Source organism: Lithobates pipiens, unplaced genomic scaffold, assembly GCF_037356315.1.
Source record: "Lithobates pipiens isolate NorthernLeopardFrog02 unplaced genomic scaffold, aLitPip1_a1.2 Scaffold_27, whole genome shotgun sequence".
NCBI lineage: Eukaryota > Metazoa > Chordata > Amphibia > Anura > Ranidae > Lithobates > Lithobates pipiens.
The window spans coordinates 51,920,117-51,946,220 of record NW_027507788.1 but is presented as its reverse complement, the minus strand read 5'-3'; the positions used below and the strand labels follow the sequence as shown (position 1 = coordinate 51,946,220).

At 40.9% G+C, this 26,104-nt stretch overlaps 1 protein-coding gene across 7 annotated transcripts in view; it reads left to right on the top strand.

Annotated features, from left to right (window-relative positions):
- CADM1 (cell adhesion molecule 1) overlaps positions 1-26,104 on the top strand; it is a 506,083-nt gene that overhangs the window by 472,967 nt on the left and 7,012 nt on the right. For all 7 annotated transcript variants that reach the window (XM_077456955.1, XM_077456956.1, XM_077456952.1 and 4 more), the window contains one exon: positions 21,631-21,759. In XM_077456955.1, coding sequence (XP_077313081.1) covers positions 21,631-21,759 — 129 coding nt within the window. The remainder of the gene's footprint in view (positions 1-21,630; positions 21,760-26,104) is intronic.

Below are 26,104 nucleotides of genomic sequence, written 5' to 3'. Positions count from 1 at the left end.
GAAATCACACTGACAACCAGTTAAATTGGTGAAAAATTGACTCAACCTTTCTGTTGTGTGTCTGTGTGCCACACGGAGCTTGGAGAAGAGCAGCAATGAAATGTCTGAGGATTTGAGAACAATTGTGAAAAAGCATGGACAATCTCAAGGTTACAAGTCCATCTCCTGAGATCTAAATATTCCTGTGTCCACGGTGCGCAACATTGTCAAGAAGTTTACAGCCCATGGCACTGTAGCTAAAATCCTAAAAAAAAACATAAAATGGACGTGGATGAAAGAAAAATTGATTAGTTTGGCAAAACTTACGCGAGGAAGGCATCCTTTTGGGAGAATGTGCTGTGGACAGACAAAACAAAATTACAGCTTTTTGGTAAAACCCGTCAGCCTACTGTTTTCAGAAAAATAAATGAGGCCTTTAAAGAAAAGAATACAGTCCCTACTGTCAAACATGGTGCAGGTTGCTTTGCTTCTTCAGGCACTGGATGTCTTGACTGTGTGCATAACATTATGAATTCTGAAGACTACCAAAGAATTCTGGGGTGCAATGTAGGGCCTAGTGTCAGAAAGTTGAGTCTCCATCAGAGGTCATCGGTTTTACAGCAGGACAATGATCCAAAGTACACGTCAAAAAGCACCCATAAATGTTTTAAGACAAAGTGCTGTAGAGTACTGAACTGACTAGCAATGAATCCTGATCTAAATCCCATAGAGCACCTGTGGAGAGATCTCAGAACATCAGTTGGGAAAAGAAACCTTTCCATTCTGAGAGACCTTGAGCAGTGGGCGAAAGAAGAGTGGTCCAAAATTCCAGTAGAGAGGTGTAAAACTTGGTGGTGGTTACAGGAAGCAATTTGATTTGTTATTTTCTTCCAAGGGATGTGCTGCCAAGTATTAAATTGCGAGTGCCAATACTTTTGTCCAGTCTTAGTTTTATATGGAGTGTGTCAGATTTGGCTTTTTATTTCTCCACTTTTTTGTCATACCAATACAAACAAAACAAACATAAGAATGCCTAAACATTTTATAAATGCAACAATTTTCTTGGTGAAGTGGTGCATTACCTGACAGAAATGCAAAGGTGCAATCCTGTTGGAACAGGAAGGGGCCATCCCCAAATTGTTTCCACAAAGTTGGGAGCATGAAACTGTTCAAAATGTCTTGGTATGCTGACTCCTTAAGAGTTCCCTTCACTGGAACCAAATGATTTGGACTAGGGAACAAAGCAGAGTACATAAAGAGGTGGATAAACTTGACTGGCCTGCACAGAGTCCTGACCTCAACCCAATAGCCAGGCCTTCTTGTCTACATCAGTGCCTGACCTTACAAATGCGCTTCTGGAAGAATGGTCAAACATTCCCATAGAGACACTCCTAAACTTTTTAGGCAGCCATCCCAGAAGAGTTGAAGCTATTATAGCTGAAAAAGGGTGGGGTGGACCTCCCCATTATTGAAACCTACGGACTAAGACTGGGATGCCATTAATGTTCATGAGCGTGTAAAGGCTGGTGTCCCAATTCTTTTGGTAATAGTGTATGTATGTGAGAAATGTCAAAATTGTCCTGGACGGCAAGTGGTGAAATAAATAAAACTTGCTGCAATACTCAACTTCAGTGCAGCACTGCCTCTTCTGTATTTTACTAATGTGACTAGATGTTGGCAGTTAAGGATGGGCCAAAACCTGTTCGGTTTGCACCAGAACTTTTGAACATCCTGAAATTTCGGACCTGAATAATGAAACCACGTTGAAGTCTATGGGACTCGAACGTGAAAAATCAAGTGCCCATGTTGGCTTTATATGCAAGTAATTGGGCATACAATTATTGTGATCTATTGATGCTTAAAGTGAGAGCATAAAAACAAAAAAGTCCTTTTAATATAGTGCCGGGGGGGGGGGGGGGTGTCCCCGTCCCCGTCCCCCTTAGTCTACCTGTAAAGTGGCACATCTTTACTGTGTATAGAAGCTGCTGAAGCAATAACTGCATTTATAAAGCCAAAAAAAGGAAATTTTCCCTGCAAGCTCTCTTTATTTTGTAAGCAATGGCTTGTGGAGCCAGTCTGTATGATGAGGCCACAATGTAGTGCATTGGGAACAAGATTAGAGATTTTTTTGTTTAAATTCTGGGTCTCTACCACAGACTTTAGATAGAAGTAATGGGTGCAGAAAAATTGTTTGGGTGTCGGTGGCGCCTTCACACTGTAACTCTATAGAGGTTCTCTTAATGAAACCAAGAATTGCAATAAGTAGCTGTCAAACAGGTGCATAAAAATTAGTTTGACAGTACATGCCCAGCATCTAAATGCAAGCTTGTCAAAGCTGCTGGCTCTACAACTTCTGCCTTTCCGCCTGGTGGATTCTGCCCCCTTCCCTGAATTTACAGAATGTGCTGTACCACAATGGCAAGTTCCCAGTCCCTATTTTGCTTGACGTAAGGCCATTCCTGCTCTCTACTGTCACGTGGAAGGCAATTTTGTGCCATTGTTGGGCAAAGCAGTCAGCCGCAACATCCACATTACTGTTGACACATGGTCCAGCAAGCATGGGCAGGGACTCCTATATTTTGTTCACAGCACACTGGGCAACTCTGCTTGCAACTCAGAAGGATGCAGGATAGGGCTCAGTGCTGCAGCTTGTTGTGCCCCCATGTCTCTATACAGCTGGTGGTGATGTGAGATTTTTCTATTCTACCTCCTCCTCCATGCCCTCCTCTGCTGAATTGTCCTATGAAACTCAAGTACCCTCTAAGTGTTCAAAGGGCTATTCAATGAGTCAGGCTAAAAGGTGCCATGTAGTGCTTGAGCTGGTGTGTCTAGGGAACAGGAACCACACTGCAGCAGAGATTCTTGCAGCTCTGCAGGGACAGGCCCAGAGGTGGTTCATGCCAATCCAGCTGGAGCCAGGAATGGTGGTGTGTGATAATGACACAAACCTCCCGCCCTTAGGCAGGGAAAGTTGACACATGCCATGCCTGGCAAGTGTCCTCAATTTGGTGGTTCCTAAATGGGTACCCAGGGTTGTAAAATCTACTAAAGCAGGCAAGAAGCGTCTGTAGCCATTTTAAATGATCATATACAGCCAGTGCTCGGTTTGACTGAAATTCAGCGGGAATTCCACTTCCCCATAGACCGCCTGACATGCCCACCAGGTGGAGCTCTACTTTGGCAATGCTGCAGCAGCTGCATATGCAGCAGAGGCCTATCAACGAGTACCTGTGAATATGGCACAATGACAGGTTGAGGCCAGCTCTGCTTTTTTTTCCCCATGTCAATGGCTGCTCATAAAGGATGCATGAACTGTACTGTCACCATTTGAGGAGGCCACAAGGATGGTGAGCAATAACAATGTATGCATCAGTGACACAATCACTGTTGTGTTCCTGCTGATGCAGACTGTATTATTGACAGGGCACTCAAGGCAGAGCAGCAGGACGAAGAGGTGCACTTCCTTTCCTCTCAAGGCCCACTTTATGCAGACACCATTGTTCCCATGCCACAGAACACACAAGAGGAAAGAGAGAGGAGGAGGATGATTCTCACCTTGTCGGAGGCATTGAAGCAGAGGAAGACATACATCAAACAGTAAGAGATTGATTTCCATCCCCAGAACCCTTGGTAGTAGTACATGGCTGGGAGGAGGCCGTTCCAGATAATGTAATCCTCAGTGATCTCAAGGAGTCTACTTCTCATGCCTCCACAAATTTGAGGTTCATGAGGTCCCTCATGTCTAAAAGCCTGCACATGGACCCAAAAATAAGTGGGGTAAAGGAAAAGGATCATTATTGGTTGGCAACCCTCCTTGACCACCGTTATAAGGGGAACGTCTTAGAACTTCACCCATCCCCACAGATAGCTCAAATCTCTTGAGGACACCTTAAAGAGAAGTTTATCGAACGCTTTTCCCAACTCTGGTAGGTAGGTTAGTGTCATGGAAAACATAGTTTTGGGGCTTCTGTTGGTCAAGAGAGGAGCAGTGGATAAGGCAGCTGCCTAAGTGATGCATTTCTGAAATTTTTTTTAGTCCTCGTTGCCCAGGGCTGTCAGCTTCCACATCCCATCGGCAGCATCTGCATCACATGGACGTGTATCAAGGGGTGAAAACAGAGATGGAGAGCTTTGCAGTCGACAATCCACTGGCTTACTGGGTCATGAGAATAGACTACCGGCCAGAACTTGCCCAGTATGCTATTGAGCTGGTGGCCTGCCCTGCATCCAGCGTGCTTTCCAAACAGGCATTCAGTGCTGCTGGAGATTTTGTTATTGATCAGTGAGCAAGCCTGTCCACAGACTCCGTGGAACATCTGACTTTTATCTAAACGAATCAGTCCTTGATTACCAGCAGCTATGAAGCTGTTGATGCCGATGTCACAGATTAAGGGTTTTTGGAATGTGGAAACTCTGCAGGGCTTCTAGGCTGCCTTGTGTTGTGGGTGCTTTTTTCTGGAAGAATGTTTTTGGTGTAGGTTTCATAGGCACAATTAACACCCAAAGAACAATTTTATTCCACACCTTTTTGACAGGGACTGTATTTTTTTTTCCCGCTGCACCAGATGGGGCAGAGACATTTGCCAGCTATAGTCTATAGCCGATGGTGTGCTGCTGGCAGATGTGCTGCAAAGACCTGGGACACCCTGCCCTATACCATCACCCCTGTCAGTGGAGGCTGCTGAAAGATCATGAGGTGAGTAAGGAGAAGGGACAGATTTGTGCCCCTTTTGTGTGGCTTTTAGGTGCTCTTGCCAATGGGCTGAGTGGTGGGGGGTTAAATGCCTTGTCAAGCATGTAGTACCCAAATGATTGGTGTTTTTGCTACGCTTGATTTGCTTGAGACAAAGTTTGCAAATGGTAACAATGCAATCGGCTGCACATGTTTTAAAAAAGGGCCAGACAGCTGAGCGGTGGGAAGTTGGCCAGAAGATAACAGCTCCACAATGTGATGGTAGAGGGTGGCTGCTCGCTACTCTTCCATGATGGCTGCCTCGTTGGGGTTGTGCCTCACCCTCACTTTCCTCCTCTGCTCTATCGGGCACCCAAATCAAGTCAGTGACCTCATCATCTCCATCCTCATTACCACTGGAGATAACTTGCGCTGTAGCTGGGTGAACATGAATGCCAATTTGTGGTCCAGTGTTCTCCCCTCTGTGTAGGCTCATGTCCCTGCCTTCCTCAACCTCAGAATCAACATCTGAATTGAGTAATGGCTGTGCATCATCAAGGTGCAAGTGGCTGATGCTGTGTCCAAAAAACTCTGCTGACTTCTCCATGCCTGATGCTGGGGCTATGGTAGAAATAGCTGTGGACAAGGAGGCAGGTTTTGCCACTCTGGCAACTGCTGGGGACTGCACACTAGTCTCTGCTTGGGTGACAGAGGATGAGGATGGTTTAGTAAGCCAGTCCACCACCTCCTCTGCATGCTGTGGCTGGATAGCACGGGCAACATCACTAAACAGAGGAAATTATGCCCTGCCTAAGGACTGACCACGTCCACCTTTGCCTGTGGACACATACGCTGCTGGCCCATTAAAGTGCCATGAGAGCGTCTTCCTCTCCTTGCTCTCCTCCCAGACATGATAGGAGGTGTGGGGCATGCTTATTAACAAAATGTATTCAAGATGTGTAAATGTGTACATGGGTGCACTTTAATCAATGGAAAGTGGTGTTTGGTGCACTTTAATTTGAGTATTCACTACACAGACCCACTCCATGGATACACTATAATATACTGCGTCAAATGTGCAGTAACGCACAGAACTATATGGTGTTAAACTTGCACTATTGTAATTAAATATACTGTGTTAAACGGTCACTACACTCACACTGATTGAACAATTCACACTAATGTAAAGATGAATGGTCGCACTACACTCACTGAACTATCCCTAGATGCGCACTAAACTGATATTCTACACTGACAATAGAATCAGAATAGCACACGAACTGTCTAATAGCACTGAACAGAGCCCTGTTCTATCTCTCCCCACACCACTATCGCACTACAAACGGCCGCTATGTAAATAATACTTTTTTTAGTGTGAGGCGGGATTAAGAGCAATGAGCCATGATTGGATACACTCATCATGACCGCGTGCAATCATGGCTCTGAGAGTGCTCTGTGCCCTGATTGGGCAAAGCTTTCATTGTTTCAGTCAATCAGGGCTTTCAATGCACTGTGCAGCAGCGCAGTGCATTGTGGTCGTTCAGCGGGCCGATCAAACGGTCGACGACTCTATAATTCGGTTGTTTCGGAGAACATCGGAACAGCTGAAGTTTGGCTCAAACTCGTGCTCAGGCCAAACAGTTCACCCATCTCTATTGGCAGTATTCATTGTTGAATGAAGGCCCACATGGGCATGTCCCCTAGGGATGCAACACCATGCAGTTCTAGACTAGACTAAAACCGAAGGTTCTGATTTAAGAAAAAGCATTAAAAACCACATCTATTTCCGTTTTCTGATGTGCCAAGTAGCTCATAAAAGGCCTAAATCCGAACAATCACCAGATACAGAGATACATTTTACACCATTGTGATGAAAATTGGAGTGATTGTTGGAAGCCGGTGGTAAAATGTTGTCTTTAAATACCTGGTAGAATGTTGTGTTGATACTAATTAAACAGAGATAGACCAAGGAAATTGGATACTTGGACCAAACAATAACGGTTCATGTAGAACATGGGATTGCAGGTTCTTTTAGTTCAGTAAAGCTGGCACTGATTTCACAATCATTAGGAAAGAAATTACAGGGTTGACATAATGCAGCAATTATGGAGGATTCAGTGGCTTACATTACAGAAGATGACTAGTTTCATTTGCATGCAATTAAGAATTTCTACCACTAAGGTAGTAAAAGCATGAATGTAAAACTGGCCTGACTACTAAGCTATGTCAGCTTCTGTTTCCTCGTTGAGTACTGCAGTCTAGCTCACCACCTTCTCCTTGCAGTCTTTGCTCCACTGTTGATGTATTTACTATTCTGTCACCACACCGCATAGTCAGATCATCAGCATTTGTTTCTCCTGCAGTTGAGCTGAGGAGAAACTCATTGTTCTTATAAAACAGCATATTAGGATTTGCGAGTAATGTGAATAATGTGGCATTTGTTATGCAAAGCTGACACATCGACCTCTGCTCTACAGGATTATTTTTTTATTATGTTTAAATTAGTTTTTTTATTTTGTTTTGTTTTTAGTGCTATTCACAATAAGCCTAATCAATTTTGCATTACATATCTGGAATTCAAAAAAGGACAATAAAACGTGACTTAATCTGAACTGCAGTCTGCTCACATTTGTAATGAAAACATCTTTGCCATTCTAAAGCTTCCCTCCAACCACTTTGTATATTTTATTTATACTGTGATTCTGTACTTGACAAATATGCTGCAGAAATCTCCTTTCACTAAGTCTGTGAAACTGTGGGCAGCTGAAGCTGCTGCCTGTTCACTTCCTGGATTTACACAGAGGCACACTTCCAGCTCTGCAGCTTTCATTGGACCTCTTATGACTTACCACCCTCTCTTCCTGGCAAATGCTCACAAGAGTGAAAGAGAGCTGCGCAAGATGTCATAAGCCTAGGCTAATGACCTGGCAAGAAACCGGAAGTGGACTGTATAAGGTATTTACTGGCAGAAAAAAAAAGTTTTGCTATCCAAAGCTAAAACAAGGACAGAATAATAGATGAAAAGTTAAAATAATGACTGAAGTTCTGTTTTAATAGTGCATGGAACAGATTTTCACTCTGGGCAATTAAAATAACATTTACATTCTTAGTGATGCTAACACACTGTTTAAATTACACTGTTCCTTCTATTTCTGTATATGAATGATGGCACCGTAATTATTTTACTAAAAAAACAAGTACCTTTTTCCTAATGAATATACAATTGTCACATGACCCAGATCTTTTCCTGCCTGACACCCCCCACCCCATACCTGCCTGAATCTGATCTCCACCCAGTGACCCAGCAGCTGCTCTCTCCCTCCTCATAGGCTCAGAGACAGCAGCAGGAGCCAACCACAGGCAGTAAGGAGGGAGATGAGGGGTAAGCTATCAGCCATAACCCATGTATCCTTTTTTTTTTTTTTTTTTTTTTTATACCAGCGGCTGACTTTTTCATGAAAGCAATCCGAGGGGCTCATTAGCCACTGGATCACTTTCCGGAAGTCCCCTCCCACCACTCGCTGGTGTTTCTGGTTACATAGGTGTCGTTGGAAAAAGACACATGTCATCAAGTCCAACCTGTGTGTGTGCTTTTTTGTTAGTATTACACTGTGTATCCCTGTATGTTATGGTCGTTCAGGTGCCTATCTAAAAGTTTTTTGAAATTATCGATGCTCCCTGCTGAAACCACTGCCTGTGGAAGAGAATTCCAAATCCTTACTGCTCTTACAGTAAAGAACCCTCTACGTATGCAGTTAAGGTTAAACCATTTCTCATATAATTTTATTGACTGGCTGTGTCTTTTTAAATTCCCTTTTTCAGAAAAGTTTTATCCCTATTGTAGGGTCGCCAGTATGGTATTTGTACATTGAAATCACACCCCTCTCTCAACCGCCTCTTCTCCAGAGAGAATGAGTTCAGTGCTCGTAACCTTTCCTCATAACTAAGGTCCTCCAGTCCATTTATTAGCTTTGTTGCCCTTCTCTGGACTCTCTCCAGTTCCAGCACATCCTTCCTGAGGAATGGAGCACAGAACTGGACGGCATACACCAGGTGTAGCCAGACCAGAGTCTTCTAGAGTGGGAGAATTATTCTTTTATCTCTGGAGTTAATCCCCTTTTTAATGCATGCCAATATTCTATTACTTTGTTTGTAGCAGCTTGGCATTACATGCCACCACTGAGCCTATCATCTACTAGGACCCCCAGGTCTTTCTCCATCCTAGGTTCGCCCAGAGGTTCTCCCTCTAGTGAGTAGATTGCATTTATAGTAATTTATTCAGATCTTGTAAGGTTTTCACATCCTGCGGAGAAATCATTGCCCTGCTTAGCTTTGTATCACCCGCAAATACTGAGATTGAGCTGTTTATCCCATCCTCCAGGTCATTTATGAATGAATTAAATAGGATTGGTCCCAGGACAGAACCCTGGGGGACCCCGCTTTCCACACCTGAACATTCCAAGTACTCCCTATTTATCACTACCCTCTGAACTCTCCCCTGTAGCCAGTTTTCTATCCATGTGCTCACCCTATGGTCCATGTCGACAGACCTTAGCTTGTACAGTAAATGTATATGGGGAACTGTAGCAAATGCCTTTTGCAAATTCCAGATACACCACGTCTACAGGCCTTCCTTTATCTAGATGGCAGCTCATGTCAGGAACCTGGTAGGAGGCCGAGATGCTGGGAGGGCTCCGCTTTCGGCTGAGCATAGCACACCACTGAAGGTGACATGGGAGGTGTGGTGCCCTCAGAAGCACAGGTTGCCTGATTGCTGGAGCCGGTTGCCAGGAGCTTTCTGGGAAAGCAAGGTATAATGTAAGGCAGGCGTGCTTGGAAAGTTCAGGAGATGCGGACCAGTGGAGCAGACCCGATAGCTGAGTCAGGAGCCAGGCCAGGGGTCATTCACAGTAAGACAGTCCAAGATCAGTGTGAAAAAAAAGCAGCCAAGTCTTTGCACAGGAGACAGGTAAGGCAGAGTCCGTAAGGCAGGCTGGGACCAGATGCAGGGAGCAGGCAGTAATAAGTCAGGGGATCAAGAAGAGCAGGTCAAGGCAAGCCAAGGTTGGTACACAGGAAATCAGATCAGCAGGATATACAAGGCACAGGAACACAGGGAAGCTGATGATAAACCAGCAATGTACCATTCTCAGCAGCAGGTTTAAATAGGCAGTGATGCCACGATCGCGCTGTGCGTGTGCAGCTGCTCATGCGCATTCACCTGCTTACATTGCTGCACGTCCTTGTGTGTTGATTCGCACCAACGTGTTCTTTTGTTTCTTTTTTTCTTTGATTTTATCCCATTTTGTACCTTCTAGCAAGGATCGTAGTTTAGGGAAGTTGGCTCTTTTGAAATTCAGTGTCTTTGTATTCCACTTATGTTTACTATTTGTGTGATTTATACTGAAACGAATTGACCTGTGATTTATGTTTCCTAAATTGCCCCGTATTTCCACATCTGTGATCAGGTCTGTATTGTTGGTAATCAGTAGGTCTAGTAACACTATGTTTCTGGTTGGTGCATTTACTATCTGACCCATGAGGTTTAGATGAATGCACGGTTCCTTCTGCCCAGTCTATCTGGATAATTAAAATCCCTCACTATATTGACACTTCCTATCCTTGCCGCTAATCTAAATTCTGATAGGAGGTCTGCCTCCCCCTCCTCCCTCTGATTAGGGGGCCTATAGCATACTTCCAGTATTACTTTCCCCTTAGTTTCCTCCCTTTTGTAGATCTACCTATAGGGAGTTCACCTCCTCCCTTGCTCCCTTTAGTGATGTGGTCTCTCACATTCACTTGTTCATCATTTTTGATATACAGGCATACCCCTCCCCTTTTTTTACCCTCTCTATCCCTAGGGCATACCCTTGAATGGTTACCAGACAACCATGAGAGCTGTTGAACCAGGTCTCTGATATTACTACAAAATTGAAAATCTCATCGTACAACAGTAAGCTCTAGTTCTCCCATCTTGTCCGCCAGACTCCTGGCATTGGCAAACATGCCACATAGTTTAAACTGGTTGCATACTATCTTCAATAGGGCTTACCATAGCCGATGGTGCCACCATATGTTCAGAGGCAATGAGAGAGTCTCTGCCTCTATGGCCTTGGAGGGCTGGAACAACGCCATGATGTCACTTCCGGTTTAGGGCGGAACTAAACTTCTTATCTTTTTAACTTCTTAATTGTCATAATGAGGTATTAAACTGTCTGGATAAAAATACATTTAGTGATGTATTCAGGAATACAGAGCCGCATTAATTTGTGCCTTAAGTTCAGATTTAATTCATCTTTGTGTCACAGTAAAAAATTGCATCTTTAAAGTGCTAAGTATGTTATCTAAAATACACAGTAAAAATCCCAAATAAATCCTAAATGCTGAAAGAACCGGGAGATTATAAATACTTTTACAAAATCATGTTATGGCTATGCTCCCTTAATAGTTTACCACGTGGGAACAGGAACTGGGATCTCAACCTACCCCAGGTGTTGCAAAAGTGTGCGCTCATACCCATAATCTTTCTAGGTATACTTCAGCCCAGGATAAAGTTTATAAACTAACAAAATCCCCTATGCTTTACACAAAGTATTTCCATAGACTTCACCCACCTGTTTGTGCTGCTATGTTACAACACTATTTGCCACTTCTTATCACTATGTTGCATATATGGTGGTCCTGCCTACGAATCAAACCCTTATGTAAGAGATTTTTGGTCTCCTAAAAGTTCCCCAACTGGTCCTATTGAATGTCCTAGGTACTGGAGGTCCCCTGCTCTTCCCCAAATCATGGACTGGGTCACTGAGTATATGTGAACCCTTACCTTGTAAAACAACCTATTCAGCTTAAAATATAAATGAAAGGTAAAATGTTTGCGTACATGTAGAAAAAAAAAAACGTAGAAATACCTTTTTTTATATTTATAAAGTGATCATATAATCTATGTGCTCAGTTGCAAAAGAGTCTTAAACCTCGTACACACGATCAGATTTTCCACAGACAAAGCTTTTGTCTGAAGGGCGTTGGCCATGAACTCGTCTTGCATACAAATGACACACAATTGTCGGCCAACAAACATGAACGTGTTTGTACTTTGGACTTTTGTCTGACGGACTTGTGTACACATGATTGGAAAATCTGACTACAGATCTTTGTCAGTGGAAAATGTATAAGCCTGCCATCCAACATTTGTCTGAGAAAAATCCAACAACAATTGTCCGATGGAGTGTACAAACTGTTTTGATTTTAGGCCGATTGTGTGTACAGGGCCTAAGAGAGGTAGAGAAACAATAGTAGACTGATCTTCCCAGTGAAGGACTGTGCAGCGGTGGCATGTTAGTTCAAGTCTTACTTTTGGAGGAGGGGCAGGCTGTTCTCCCAAAACAGACAGAAAGCTGACCGCACTGGGACCTAGACCCTTTCATGCATGCTCCTCTCTCCCCTACCTTATCTCCTTCTCCTGCTGCTTAAGCTCACTTGCCCTCTTCTTTTCCCCAGTTTCTGGGCTGGGACTGTTGGATGATTTTCTGCTTGGACGCACTCTCCTCATGCTGAACTTGCCTGTAATTCTATGACATTTATATGCTGGTCTACAATTACAGCCTTTTTGTATGGCTTCTGTCTCAGTTGTTATGAAAAAAATAAAATCTTATTCTTCTTAAAAAAAAAAGTATATTACCACTTTGAAGAAATATAGGGGTAGAAAAAAGGTTAGAGCTATCTACGGTGCCTTGAAAAGTATTCATACGCCTTGAAATTTTCCACACTTTGTAATGTTACAACCAAAAACATAAATGTATTTTATGTGATATACCAACACAAAGTGGCACATAATTGTGAAGTGGAAGGAAAATGATAAATGGTTTTCATTTTTTTTTTACAAACATCTGAAAAGTGTGCCGTGCATTTGTATTCAGCCCAATTCAATTTGTATTGCAGACTCCTAACAAGTTTTCTTCTAAGATTGCCCTGTATTTGGCTCCATCCATCTTCCCATCAACTCTGACCAGCTTCCCTGTCCCTGCTGAAGAAACACATCCCCACAACATGCCACCACCATGCTGTTTTTCAATGGGGATGGTGTATTTAGAATGATGTGCAGTATTAGTTTTCCGCCACACGTAGCATTTTGCTTTTAGGCCAAAACGTTCAAATTGAATCTTCTTCCACATGTATGCTGTGTCCCCCACATGGCTTCTCTCAAACGGGATTTATTATGGCTTTCTTTCAACAATGGCTTTCTTGTCACTCTTCCATAAAGGCCAGATTTGTCGAGTGCACGACTAATAGTTGTCCTGTGGACAGATTCTCCCACCTGAGCGGTGGATCTGTGCAGCTTACCATGCTTACTCCTTACTATGGGCCTCTTGACTGCTACTGATTAATGATGTTCTTGCCCGGCCTGTCAGTTTAAGTGGACGGCCATGTCTTGGTAGGTTTGCAGTTGTGCCATACTCTGTTTTTGGATTAAGTATTGAACAGTGCTCCGTGAGATGTTCAAAGCTTGAATTTGTTTTTTAACCCAACCCTGCTTTAAACTTCTCCACAACTGTATCCCTGACCTGTCTGGTGTGTTCCTTGGCCTTCGTGATGCTGTTTGGTCACTAATTTTCTCTAACAAACCTGAGGGCATCACAGAACAGTTGTATTTATACTGAGATTAAATTGCACACAGGTGAACTCTATTTACTAATTAGGTGACTTATGAAGGCAATTGCTTCCATTCCATTTTATTTAGGGGTATCGGAGTAAAGGGGGGCGGAATACAAATGCACACCACACTTTTCACATATTTATTTGTAAAAAAAAAATTGAAAACCATTTATCATTTTACTTCAACTTCACAACCCTAAATGCAGGTGTAACATGTTCCGAACATGAACTTGGCCTTTAAACTCAAAATGGCCATTCTTTTATGTCATAAAAGTATCTTAAGAAAAATAAAAGTATTTAATCTTCTTGGTTGCAGTTGCACGATGTTGACACAACTGTCTTACTACTGGTCTCCATCAATGACTAATTAGACTACCTGTCAGGATTTCAGGATAGCCCCACATTTAAGAGCTGCTTATTCAGGTCATAATTGTTAAGGATAGCTGTAAAAATGAAATTGGTTTGAAAAGTAGAAATGAAATAAAGCAAAGGGATATGTTAGAAAAATAGTGTTAATAGCGAGGATTTTGTATTTCCCATTGAGAACTGTTGGTTTGATTATTAGGAAGTGGAAGCTGTATCAAACTATTCAGATGCTGCCTACAAAAGAGTGACCCTCTAAGATTTCTTTACTTTCTTGCTATTGTTACAGACCATGGTGCCCAGCTGGAGAAAGTGTGCTGGCTCTGCTGCCAGGGACAAATGTTTGAATTTTAATATTGTCCTTTGCGTCCCATTATCTAACTCCTCATTACATCCCAAATAGTTCTCATGGTTCTTGTCTCCTTCAACTATAACCTTTTAAGATTTGGAGCCTATAACCAATACAGCTTTCACTAGAAGCAGCATATCTATAGACTGTTAGAGACTGAGGTTAAAGATACATTTGTATCTAGAGAGAGACTATATAGAAAAGATAAAAATAGCATTTTGTGGGTTAGTTTAAAATAGAGTAACATTTATTTTTTTCACATTTTCGTGCATGAGAAAAAAAAAACTTTGTGCAGTATAAATATTAGGCTGAAGTGTTTTTTTTTTTTTCTGTATTTTTACTACTGTATTTTTGAGACCTATAATAAACTATGCATGTAATAGAAAAAAAATGGCCCAATTACATATTTTATATTGAAGTCTTTATTATTAAATATAAATAATTTATTATATTCTTTATCAATTGTTATTTGTACATTCGTTGACGTAGATCTACCTCTGGTTGTTGACCATTCTGTGGTTATGTCTACTTAAAATGACAGCAAGGAAAATATAAACTTTAGGATAAAGTTTCAAAATACTTTCTCTATAAATAGCAGAGCTGTCAGAAAATCATTGAATATATTTTTATTTTTTATGACGATAATGCCTTTTGCATGAGAAATGTAAACTCTTTAAAGAATTATTATTCTTTAATAATTGTGATTTTACTTTCTTGGATTAATCAAGCAGTTTGTTTGTGGTATTGTTTTGAATTCCTTTTATGACAGGACTAATAAATTAAAATATTGTTGCCGGGAAATACAAATATTTAACTTAGCCCAGAGGTAAGCAAAGTGTCAGTTTACAAATACAAACAAACCCAAGGATAAACCGAGGAGAAAAACAAGCTTTACTTACCACCAGCCCAAGGGTCTGTGGGCTGGTGGTAAGTAGAGCTTGTTTTTTTCCTCGGTTTATCCTTGGGTTTGTTTGTATCTGTTGTTAGCCTTCCAAGCTTCTTACTGCGATAGCCAGCTATAGGTATGAGCAGGTGGTGTCTTTTTGTATCACTAAAGTGTCAGTTTACAGTCTATCACACTGTTTAAGGGCAAGACTTTGCTCGGCAAGAGTGAAAGAACGGCCCAGGCTGGAGGCCAGTCAGATTAAAAATGCAGGATGGTGGTCCAGTACAAAATGCCCATATGTTGGTAGCCAGTGGTAATAATACATGCCCCCATGTCATTTGGATAAAGTAAAAATGTTCCCGTCTGTCTGTGGAAGTCAAAGCTCAAGCCTAGGATATTTTTAAAGGTCCCCCCTTGCAGCAGGACATCACTTCTCCCCTATGCTCCAGCAGGTTAGAGTGATAACATTATGAAGGCTGTTTCATTGTCTATAGCTTTGCATTGAATGATGCAGAGGGACAGTCCATTGCTAGAGCATGCAGTGCCATCTGCCAGGGTATTGGATAAGTAAAATTCCTTTTACGCTCCCCTAGAATAAATGAGCAGTTAACCCTTGCAGTGCAGTCACAGCCCCACAGGAGGTTGAATTTTCAGATTCCCCAGAGCTGGGCTTTAAAAAAGGCCCCTGTGTTGGGCAGTGGGGGTAAAAAATGCCCCTGCACCAGTAATTAGTGGAAGTAAAAACTTATCCCTTTGTCCACTTATCTATTTAGGGATTACAAATATATCCCACAACATACAGGCATATACAGTGTAATACTGACATAAAATCACACACGTAGTTTGGACTTGTCTTTTTTTTCAACCTCGCCTACTATGTAACTATGTAAGACCCCTTTCACACTGTCACCCATAGCGTCAGCGGTAAAACACCGCTGTTTTTAGCAGCGTTTTACCATCGGGGGTGCTTTTAACCCCCGCTAGCGGCCAAGAAAGGGTTAAAACCGCCCGCAATGTGGCGCAATAGCTGCATTTTGCCGGCGGTATAGCCACGCTGCCCCATCGATTTCAATGGGGAGCAGCGGTGGAGGAGCGGTAAACACACTGCTACAAAGAAGCTGCTGGTAGGACTTTTCCCGACATCCTGCCAGCGAGCCGCTCCAGTGTCAAAGCCCTGGGCCTTTCACACTGGAGACAATGGAGCAGCTGTTTGAGGACGGATTGCAGGAGCTATTTTTAACACTATAGTGCCTGCAAAACACCCCCGGTGTGAAAGAGGTCTAAAGTAGCAAGCCACTAGTGAATGCAGTTTGATTACTTTTGCTTTTTTTTGTTTATTATGCCTTTTGCATGTAATGCCATCTCTAGAACCTGTAGCAATGAATTCAGTACTTGATTGAATGGAAGGGTCGATAAATGGCATCCTTGTCAGGTGTTTGTTTGCCCCTGATGTTGGTTTGCTGCTAGGAGTAGAATTTACACTTTAGATATGATATAAATAACTAAAACCTCTAAGTACTTCAAAATGAAAAGACCGTGAAATCTTGTCAAACACGTTTTCTGCATCAAAGTTTAATGGATATTTATAGTGTAAAAAAGGCAATTGTGGTCGCTATAGCTTGTCTCTGATTCTAATAATGGAATATCTTCCTTTCACAGAGTATGTTTGATGGGTGGTTAGTATTTTCACAGAAGGCTTGTAAAAAAATTCTCAGTTTAGGCCAATATGTATTCTACATATTTTTGGTAAAAAAAATTGCAATACGCGTACATTCATTGGTTTGCGCAAAAATTATAGCGTCTACAAAATAGGGGATAGATTTATGGCATTTCTATTATTATTTTTTATTAGTAATGGCAACGATCTGCCAAGTCAAGATGTACTATGCCAATAGACTCATACCCAAAAAGACTGAATGCTGTAATAAAATCAAAAGGTGCTTCATCAAAATATTAGTGTAAGGATGTGCACACTTATGCAACCATATTATTTTTGTTTTTTATTTTTACTTCCCTCCTCCTAAAATATTTTAGTTTGTTGTTCAACTGAATTGTACAGTTTATAGGTCACATTAAAGGTGGAAAAAGTTCTGAAATGATTTATCTTTTGTCTCATTTTGTTTACATCAAAGAGACCTGACATTTTAACAGGGGTGTGTAGACTTTTTATATCCACTGTACACGCAGTGCTACTTCATCAATTTAGATTCACCACAACATGCCCACAACTAAACAGTTAATTTTTTTCATATTACCTTCAATGACCTGTAGCCATTATAAAAGCAGAAAGTTCTCTGAGACATACGTATTCTTATGGTTTATTTATGACCAGAGTTATTCTTTAAAAAAATGCTTTGATTCATTAAAAAAAAAATTTCATAAACATCCATGGTACACAGCCCACTTGAGAAGTTGAGGACTTGAAATGGATCATGCAGATCTTTACTGCTTTAGCATATTTAGTGTTACAGAAAGGCTATTGTACTTTCTAACAATCCATAAATTTCACGCTGCTTACAAAATACGCTCTGTGGGCTTCCAGTGTTTTCTCTTCCCGCCTATCCCAATTTCTAGGCACTGCATACTTTGTGCCTATTCAAAAGCTATCTTTCAACTATTTAACTAGCTGCTATCCTGGAATAGTTTTATATGCATTGGTACAGGGGTAGGTAACCTTTTGAGTTCAGTTTGCCAAAAAAAAAAAAAATTTTTGACAGTGCCAGATATAGTTAAAGGATAAGTTCAAGGATAAGTTCACCTTTGTAAAAAAAAAAAAAATAGAAAATTGCACATCTTATTGCAAAAAAAAGTGCATTTATTCTATTTTTACTAGGAGCATGTAAAGCATAAAGATGGCTAGAGAGGGATTGGGGGGGGGAAGAAAAATTGTGATAGAGTAATAAGGGAAAGAAAGGAGAACAAAGAGTGGTACATCCTACAATGTACCATAAGGGGTTTTAATACTGTACGAGTGGAAGGGACTCGGGGAGCACTAAATGTCTGTGGATTAGGGCGCAAATTACTTGTCTTGCCTTGGGTGCTGACAACCCATGCTACGTAAATAATTTTATTGTTAGAGGGTCCCCACAACTTGGGAAATTTTATCAAGGGGTCACAACGCTAGAAAGGTTGAGAACCACTGCTGTAAAGGATTGCACCCACAATTAGCAGATTGTGGGTGCAATGCAGGTCTCTTGGAGACTGTCAGTTTAAGCTGTTTGCTTGTACCATATATATGGGCAGGCAGTTACACAATGACAGGAAGCATCAATGAACTACCTAGAGCCCTCCACAGCCCCCTAGTAGTTCATTGAGAACTACAAGCTGCCAACCGCAAAGGCTGTCAATACTTGTAGTTCTTTATCATTTACGGCCCACGCGGCCGCTTTTTTAAAGAATTGTGACAACACATGTGGGGAGAAGATCCCTGCTCTGTCACAACGGGGGTTAAAAGGGGGTGAGTGCGGGGGCTGCTGCTACAACAGTAACATTTTACAACCCTGTTACACCCTGAATACAGGTGTTAAATGTTACAAAAGGTGAAATTCTACTTGAAGGAATATTTAGTAAGTAAACTGTGGTGTTATAAACTAGATTACTAGTAATCGGTTTATTCTGTTAAGGCCAAAAATTGGTGTCAGTGACTGCAATAACGACCCCCAAAATGGGTGTCGGTGACTGCAATAATAGTAGCCCTAGGATTGGTGTCATGCCACCAAATACCCCCAATATCGATCAGTATAGCATAATCCCCATGGGATTGGTGTCAGGGTTGCAAAAAAAAAAAATTGTCAATCCAGCAAACACAGTATTGATGTCCTATGGAACACGATCTGTAGTGCAAATCTACAAAATGCAAAAAGCACAAAAAATGCATAGGTGTGAATCAGGCCTTAGGCCTTAGACATCTGAGAATTGTTGGCCTCAAGAAGACTTCATTAGGTATACAGGGTTTGCATCAGAGTGATGGCCAAGATCACCAGAAGCTTGTGAGACAATAAGGCCGGATTCACACTGGAACCGGCCATTGGTCGCACAGGAGCGCTGTGTGTCCCTGTTCCTTGTTTCAGGGCCGAATCTCTTCCTGAATTCAGCCCTGAAACGGAGCCAAAGATGCACTTGGCAGTGCGCTCTGCAGTCGCAACAGTGATATGTGAACCGGCTCCATAGGGATCTGGTCACATTTTCCTGCTATGCAAATTAAATGCGGGGAAAGGTATGGGCAGAGCGCTTTGAGATTCTTCAGGATTCTTACATGGCATCCGCGATCTGCTGATTGCGGGTGCAATGCTCTGCAGGCCCCAGAAAAAAAATTCACATTTCTTACCTGCAAAAACGTGCTTTTTTTTTTATTATTATTTTATTTTTATTTTTTTTAAAGGTGAACTTCGCCGGTAAACATTAGAAGGCCCACAAACAGCTGCTTTTCATGTATACATAAATATAGACACTACAGGAGACCGATGTAACGTCATGGATGTACATAAGTAGCAGTAGTAGTGCCAGAGCTCACTAAATATCTACAACAGAAGTCTACCACATAACCCCAAATTTCTTATCAGCTTTTCTCTGCTATCTTCACCACCTCATTTCACTCTAGGATAGCAGTGTCCATCCTAAGACCATGATCAGCTGTGACTTGTTATGGACATCACCAAGCACAGCTATGCGTTCTAGCAGAGAGGGACTGTTGGACACCCTTACCCCCCCTACTCATTGTCTGCCCAATAGCTACACTGTTCTGAAAAGTTGAAACTGCAGGATCTTGACAGGTTCTGCATGCTGTCTGACAGCAGTATATGTGCCACAGGGTTTTTTTTTTTCTTTATTCAAAATGATCACTTTTTGTGTTTTATGAGAGTTTAAAATATATCTGCAAGTGACAGGTCAATTTAAAAATCGTAACTATTTCATGGTACTGATTTCTGAACTAACGTTGAAAACGGGCAGGTTTCACGAGGTATCATTCATTGCATGTGATCAGATTGTGCTTTTTTTTCATGAGTTAATTTTTTAAATGCAATGATAGTTTTGCGATTAAAAATAACAAAAACAAAACAACTTACATTTTTACTCTAAAATTAGAGAAATTATTTAGGAGATTGTTAGGACCAAATGAATATATCCTCTACACTTAGATGTGACACAGTAAAATAAATGCCAATGTGTACTTTAAAGTTGACTTGGATTTAGATATATGCTCCATGTGAAGTGCAGCATGCACGTAATTTGTAACTTTTTCAGGTATTGCGTCTCACAGAGATCACATTACTTCCTCCTGATGATACCTTCATCTAATTTTCATTACAGAAGGATGGAGCCATAGAAAATCATACAGGGTCACCATCTACTTTGAGTAAGATGCTGTCTGAGACAGATAAGGGATCTAGAGTTTAAAATAGCTTTAAAAAAAAGGCGATTTTTCTGAATTAATATGAGGAATTTATTAATACAGACTTGGAAAACTAATAAGAGGCTCAATTTAAATTCTGCACATGGACTCTAAAAAGTGAATGTAGTGGGCTTTCCCTCTTTAAATGTCCTATGCACACATGGACTTTCTTATAATGAGACTTGGGTATCCCCCAACTTACATCCGCAATGCGGTGTCTGTGCAACTTTTGACCAGGCCACCAAATCTTCAGAGGCAATTTGTTAGTGGCCTTAGCAATCTTTGTGGAGGCTCCAGTGGCCAGAAGGGGAGGGAAGTCTAAATTCAACATTTACAGGTTTGCAACTTCAGCTGCCTATATCTGAAGATCGTATGATGTTTTCACTGATGGTGACCTATGTGTGTGGATGTTTTCTACGTATGCTCAGGTTGAATAGCCTAGGTTTTGGGTTTACTTATCGTCTTTCTACTTATAAAATTATGACATTGATGTCTGTGTTCCTTATAGTAATTAATCCAAATTATTTACCAGTACAGACCAAAATACAGAAGCACTTGAATGATTGCAAAGGGCAATGTCGGGTTTTACTTTTTAAATGATTTACTCTTCATCTGTCATAAATACAATATTGTCATTTTACATGCAGTTTGAGAAATTAAAATTATGTACAATCTTGAAGCCTTTACTTCACTGTAGCTGTAAGTGTGCATTACAAATGTGGATCTTCAACATTAGTTTATTATCATCTGATTCTCAAACTCTAGTCAGTATTTCTACTTTCTTCCTAACCATTCTTTTCACTGGCATTTTCTCTATAGTAGAATAAATGTTTGCAATCTAGTTTGATTCTAATATAGTATACTAATGCTATAGAGCAACCTAATTTGTCCATTTACGTGTTTCACTAACTGCAAAAATACAAAAGTATATAGATTTGCAGCAACATTAAAAATGGTAATACAGAGGATTTACCAGCATCCTGAAACACTTTGTAATAAAATCTTATCCACTGTGCTGTATTAAAAAATTATACTGAAGATCTTGGTACCCTAGAACTAAAATTATTGCACAATTTAAGACTTTCCAGCACAGTCATGTGACTTTTCTGACCATGGGCAAACAGAAAAAATGTTTTACTGTGGGGGAGACATACTACTCGTCTGAGTTTGGGAATATTCCCTTTGATCTTTGCATATATAGTAGAAACAAGCTTAATGTGAATTTTTATGCCGTATAAAAAAAGAGTTCTTTAATGTTGCTGCAATGGTCCACCCTTTTACAGTGCCTCAGTGCTCCAGCAGTTTAACTCTTAACTTTTTTGTTTCTTTTACAGATACACGAGCAGGTGAAGAGAGTCCCCTTGGTGTAGACCATGCAGTAATTGGGGGCGTGGTTGCTGTTGTTGTCTTTGCAATGCTTTGCCTTCTCATCATACTGGGTCGTTACTTTGCTCGACATAAAGGTAAGAAACCTCTAGGTTTTTTTTTTTTTTTCTTCTTAGTTTTACTGGTTGCCATTTCAGCAGCAGGGATTAGAAATCATAGAGAAACCCTAACAGGAGGTGTCCTCTTTATTCACGCTTTTGAAGAGTTTCCAAAGTATTTTCAGAATCCAACACCTTTCCGGAGAAATGTGGCTCTATGTGGTGGCCAGCGGATGGAGCCACGGCTTTTAAACAGCGTCTTGGCATTTGACACTCCTGGAATGGTAAAGCGGCTAGAAGCAGTTTGATGCAACTTAAAAGGTCAAAAACAGGGTTGGTTGCAAGTGAGATTCAACTGGTAATGAACTCTTAGGGATCTCAGGAGTATCTCAAATGGATTTCAAATCTTTTTGTTCATTAAAGCACCAAGATCATTGGGAGTCACCTGAAAAGTGTTCTGTCTATATCTGCCCTCACAATGGATAGACAGATGTAACACACACAACCACCATTTTTAATTACTGTTAAAGGCATCAGAATAACATTATTTAATATATATAATATACATAATATATATGCAAATAAAGTGGTTTTACACACATAGATCTGTCAATAAAAGCCATACTTTATTACAGAAATTCAATTCTAAATAAAAATCTTATTTCTTATAACCTCAGTATACAAGTGAAGGCACTGGAGATGCAGTGATGTCAAAACTGTAGCTCTTCACACTTTCACCTTCACCTTTATAAGCAATTCACTGACTTTATAATATATAAAACGATAACTGACAACACTGACCAAATGTGGAGATTGCTGTAGGGTTGTCCATCCTTTTGGATACATCTTTAAAATGGATTTTAAAGACCCATATTGACCTAAACTGAGGAATTTTTTTTTTTTTATATTTTTTTGGGGGGATATTTATTATAGCAAAAAGTAAAAAATATTGCATTTTTTTTAAAAATTGTCGCTCTATTTTTGTTTATAGAGCAAAAAATAACCACAGAGGTGATCAAATACCACCAAAAGAAAGCTCTATTTGTGGGAAAAAAAGCAATTGTCAGTTAAAGCAACGCAGTGCCGAATCTCAGAAAGGGTCCTTTAGCTGGAAAATGGTCCGGGGCTTAAATGGTTAATACTAAAAACAAAAATCCAGGCGCACAGACCAGAGGCCAAGTGGAAAGTCAAAATAAAAAATGAAATGTAGTTGTGGCCGCTGCTGTCCAAAACTCATAGACAGATGAGGACAGAAGATATAATCAAAGGGGTGAACAGCGCTGATCAGCAGACATAAATAGGACCTTCAGAGCCAAAGTAAAACATTTTTATTACTATTAAAAATAAAAAGTTCACCATGGCATACAGCAGTCAATTGATGGTTATGCGGAGACTTGGATTAAAAAACTGAGAGTACCTGGAGGCTGGAGCTGCATGGATGACACGGGCTTAGGGAAACCCAGCGCAAAGCCGTTGGACAAAGAACACAGGAGCACCGCTGGTGGGGGGCCCATCCAGGACCGTAAGGCCAGGGGTCTGTTGATGGGGGAACCAAACTGCAGGCACAGGAACTGTTGGGGCCAGTATACAGCGGCCGCTTGCACTGTGTACGAAGCCCGGACGTGATGCCACAGCCTGGCGGTAGTCAGCCAAAAAAATCCGAAGAGCAAACCCTGCTGCTGGGGCCAATTATTATTTATTTCCTTAATCACTTTAATTTAGGGAGATATGAGTGGAATGATAATCAAAATAAATATATTGGTTTCTTCCCTTTGGGAAAAGATCTCTTTTCAATTTGGCATCCTACTTTGGTGGATCTATAAATACCTTCTTCTATGAAGTCCTTGGCAAATAAAAGACTGAATTATTTAGAGGTCTGTTTGATGGTGCAAGACCAGCTCTTTGATGGCTATGATTTAGTCATTTAGTTACTTACATGGAGTGTCCAGAAAAAAGATTTGTTTAAATTGGGAGACATTAGAACCCAGTTGTCACCATGACAGCTGTTCTACAAAGGGGAACAAAAAAAGAGAGATACTTGCTAAGTTGCCCTAGGGTCAGACTTTAAAGGCATAGAAAACATTAGAGAGGTATAGAAAAATATAACAATGTTTATTGAAAAAAATACATGGTATAAATAGAGCATTCAAGTGTTAAAATTCATGTATAATAATAGAGTATGCAGTGAGCCCTTGTGCGTCAATGTGTTTCACCGTTAAGCTTCCTCAGGACACAGTCAAGGTTCAAAGATGGCAAAAAAAGAGAACGGATCTCACTGTCTGAAATAAAACATACTTGTTTTAAAAATTCTGGTAATCATAACACACATATTAAAAAGCGTTCATCTGTATAAAAATAGAAACCAAAGCACACATGGGTACAGAAAACAAAGAAACTAAAGAACGAAAATACCTTTCAGGAAAATAGGCCACATAGTTATCCAATATCAGGGATGTTCAAAGGTATAATTCAAGAAAGGATAGTTCCAGTAATCTGTATATAGGTAAGTGGAGACATCCAACTCTGGTAATCAATACAAAATCACACAGTCAAGTAACCATCCTAGTAATCCCTAGAGATAATAATTATAAGGACGAATGTCCCAAAAAGAAGTATCTGCTAACATGGGTAGATTGAGGATAGTAACCAAGTAGTTCCTGAACAGGAGCAGGGCAATATCATAGGGGTTAACCCAGGACCGGTAGTCAAGATGGAAGGTACTGAAGCCTTAGAGCCAAGATACCTTAATGGCTATAGGGCAAACACTCATGTGCCTAGACAGAGTGCTATGTTGCCGTCCAGATAGTGTAATCTATAGTAAAGGGGACAGCCTTCTGCTAGTCACAGCGTTAGTCTGTGACTGGAGTCTATTTATAGCTCCTTTGGAGATTGTTCTACAAAGTAAGGGAGAAACTGCAACAGGGACACAGCGAAAAAAAAGCTGCTTTTTTTTTTTTTTTTTGTAAGGTAAAGTTGGAACACCTGTCAGCTTTTTTATTACTGTCTGTGTTCCTGTTGTAAATTTTCCCTCACTTCCTGTCTAGTGAAACCATTGTCTCAGTAAATGAGCAGAAATCCCTCTTAAAAAAGCCCCAATTAGCAGCAAAGCCTGACAGGTTTTCAAATCCTTTCCCATTCTATTCAATATAAAAAGTTTTGTCTAGCCATAAGCTTTAATAGACTCTTATGGGTAGCCATGACATTAAGGCTGGGTTTATTCCCTTCCCATTATGATGTAATTGGCCGGTGGGAGAATCTCCCAGCCTCTGTAATGGATGGATGACATGCTGTTACTCCCTGATGTCTAGTGGTTTTTGTTTTTTGTTCCCTTTATGTACTTTTTCATGCTGTAATCCCTGTCATTAGGTGTTTGTAATTAATCCATAGTATTTCATACATCTAATACGGTTAGGTGTATCTTACATGGAACTACAAATCTTAGCATGTAGGAACTGTTTGTGTTGGGACATGTGAAAAGGCTACCATCTCCTCCTGCTATTTAAAGCCAAACCAAAACCCATGTCTTTCCATTCACCTGTTGCCAGAAGAAGTCCTCATAGCTTGCACCTCTCTCTGTAATCGCAACCCCCTGCAACATGGACATGTGTTGAGACCCATAACTTCCACTACTCCTACATCAATTTTCAGTGATTTCCACTTGCAGTATGAAACCCATGCATTAGCATAGGGCTCCCTATCGGGCACCCCCTGTCCCTTGTTAACATCCACAACCCGCAGCCTCTTCACAGATGAACTGCACCACCTGGCCAGAACAAGAAGCCCTGCAACCATGAAAACCTTTTACTCCAGCACTTCTATCCCTGGTAATAGTCATTACCACTAACACGTTTTGTGTCCACTTGGAACCCTCAAGACCACAGCAGCTGCACCCTGCTATCAGTAGAAACATCACCTTACCAACACTTGCAATCACCCCGTATTTTCTCCCCAGTCAGCACATAACAATTATAATCCACAATCCCATTAGCACCCACAAGGCCTTTGCTTTATTGACCATTATCCATATAGGACATGACTGAATTTTAGAAAAAAAAATGCCATACTGCCTAAACCAGTTATTTCTCAAGGGAAAATGACAGCTGGAAGGCCATACGCTTTATTAATTCTATTAGGAACCATTTTAGACCTCAATCTGTAAAAAGGGGGTGATTAGAAATTGGTTAATGTAGTGGAAATCATCAAATTGAAAGAGGGTTAATAGCACTTGTTGGGCTGTTATCTGTTCTTTTCCTATTTCAATAAACCCTCAAGGTCTATGGATTTTTAATGGAACTTTAAAGATGCAAATGGGAAGTTTTATTACTTTTTTCCACTCGTGATGTATGCTGTTTGTTTTTTGTTTTTTTTATTAGTTAAATATATT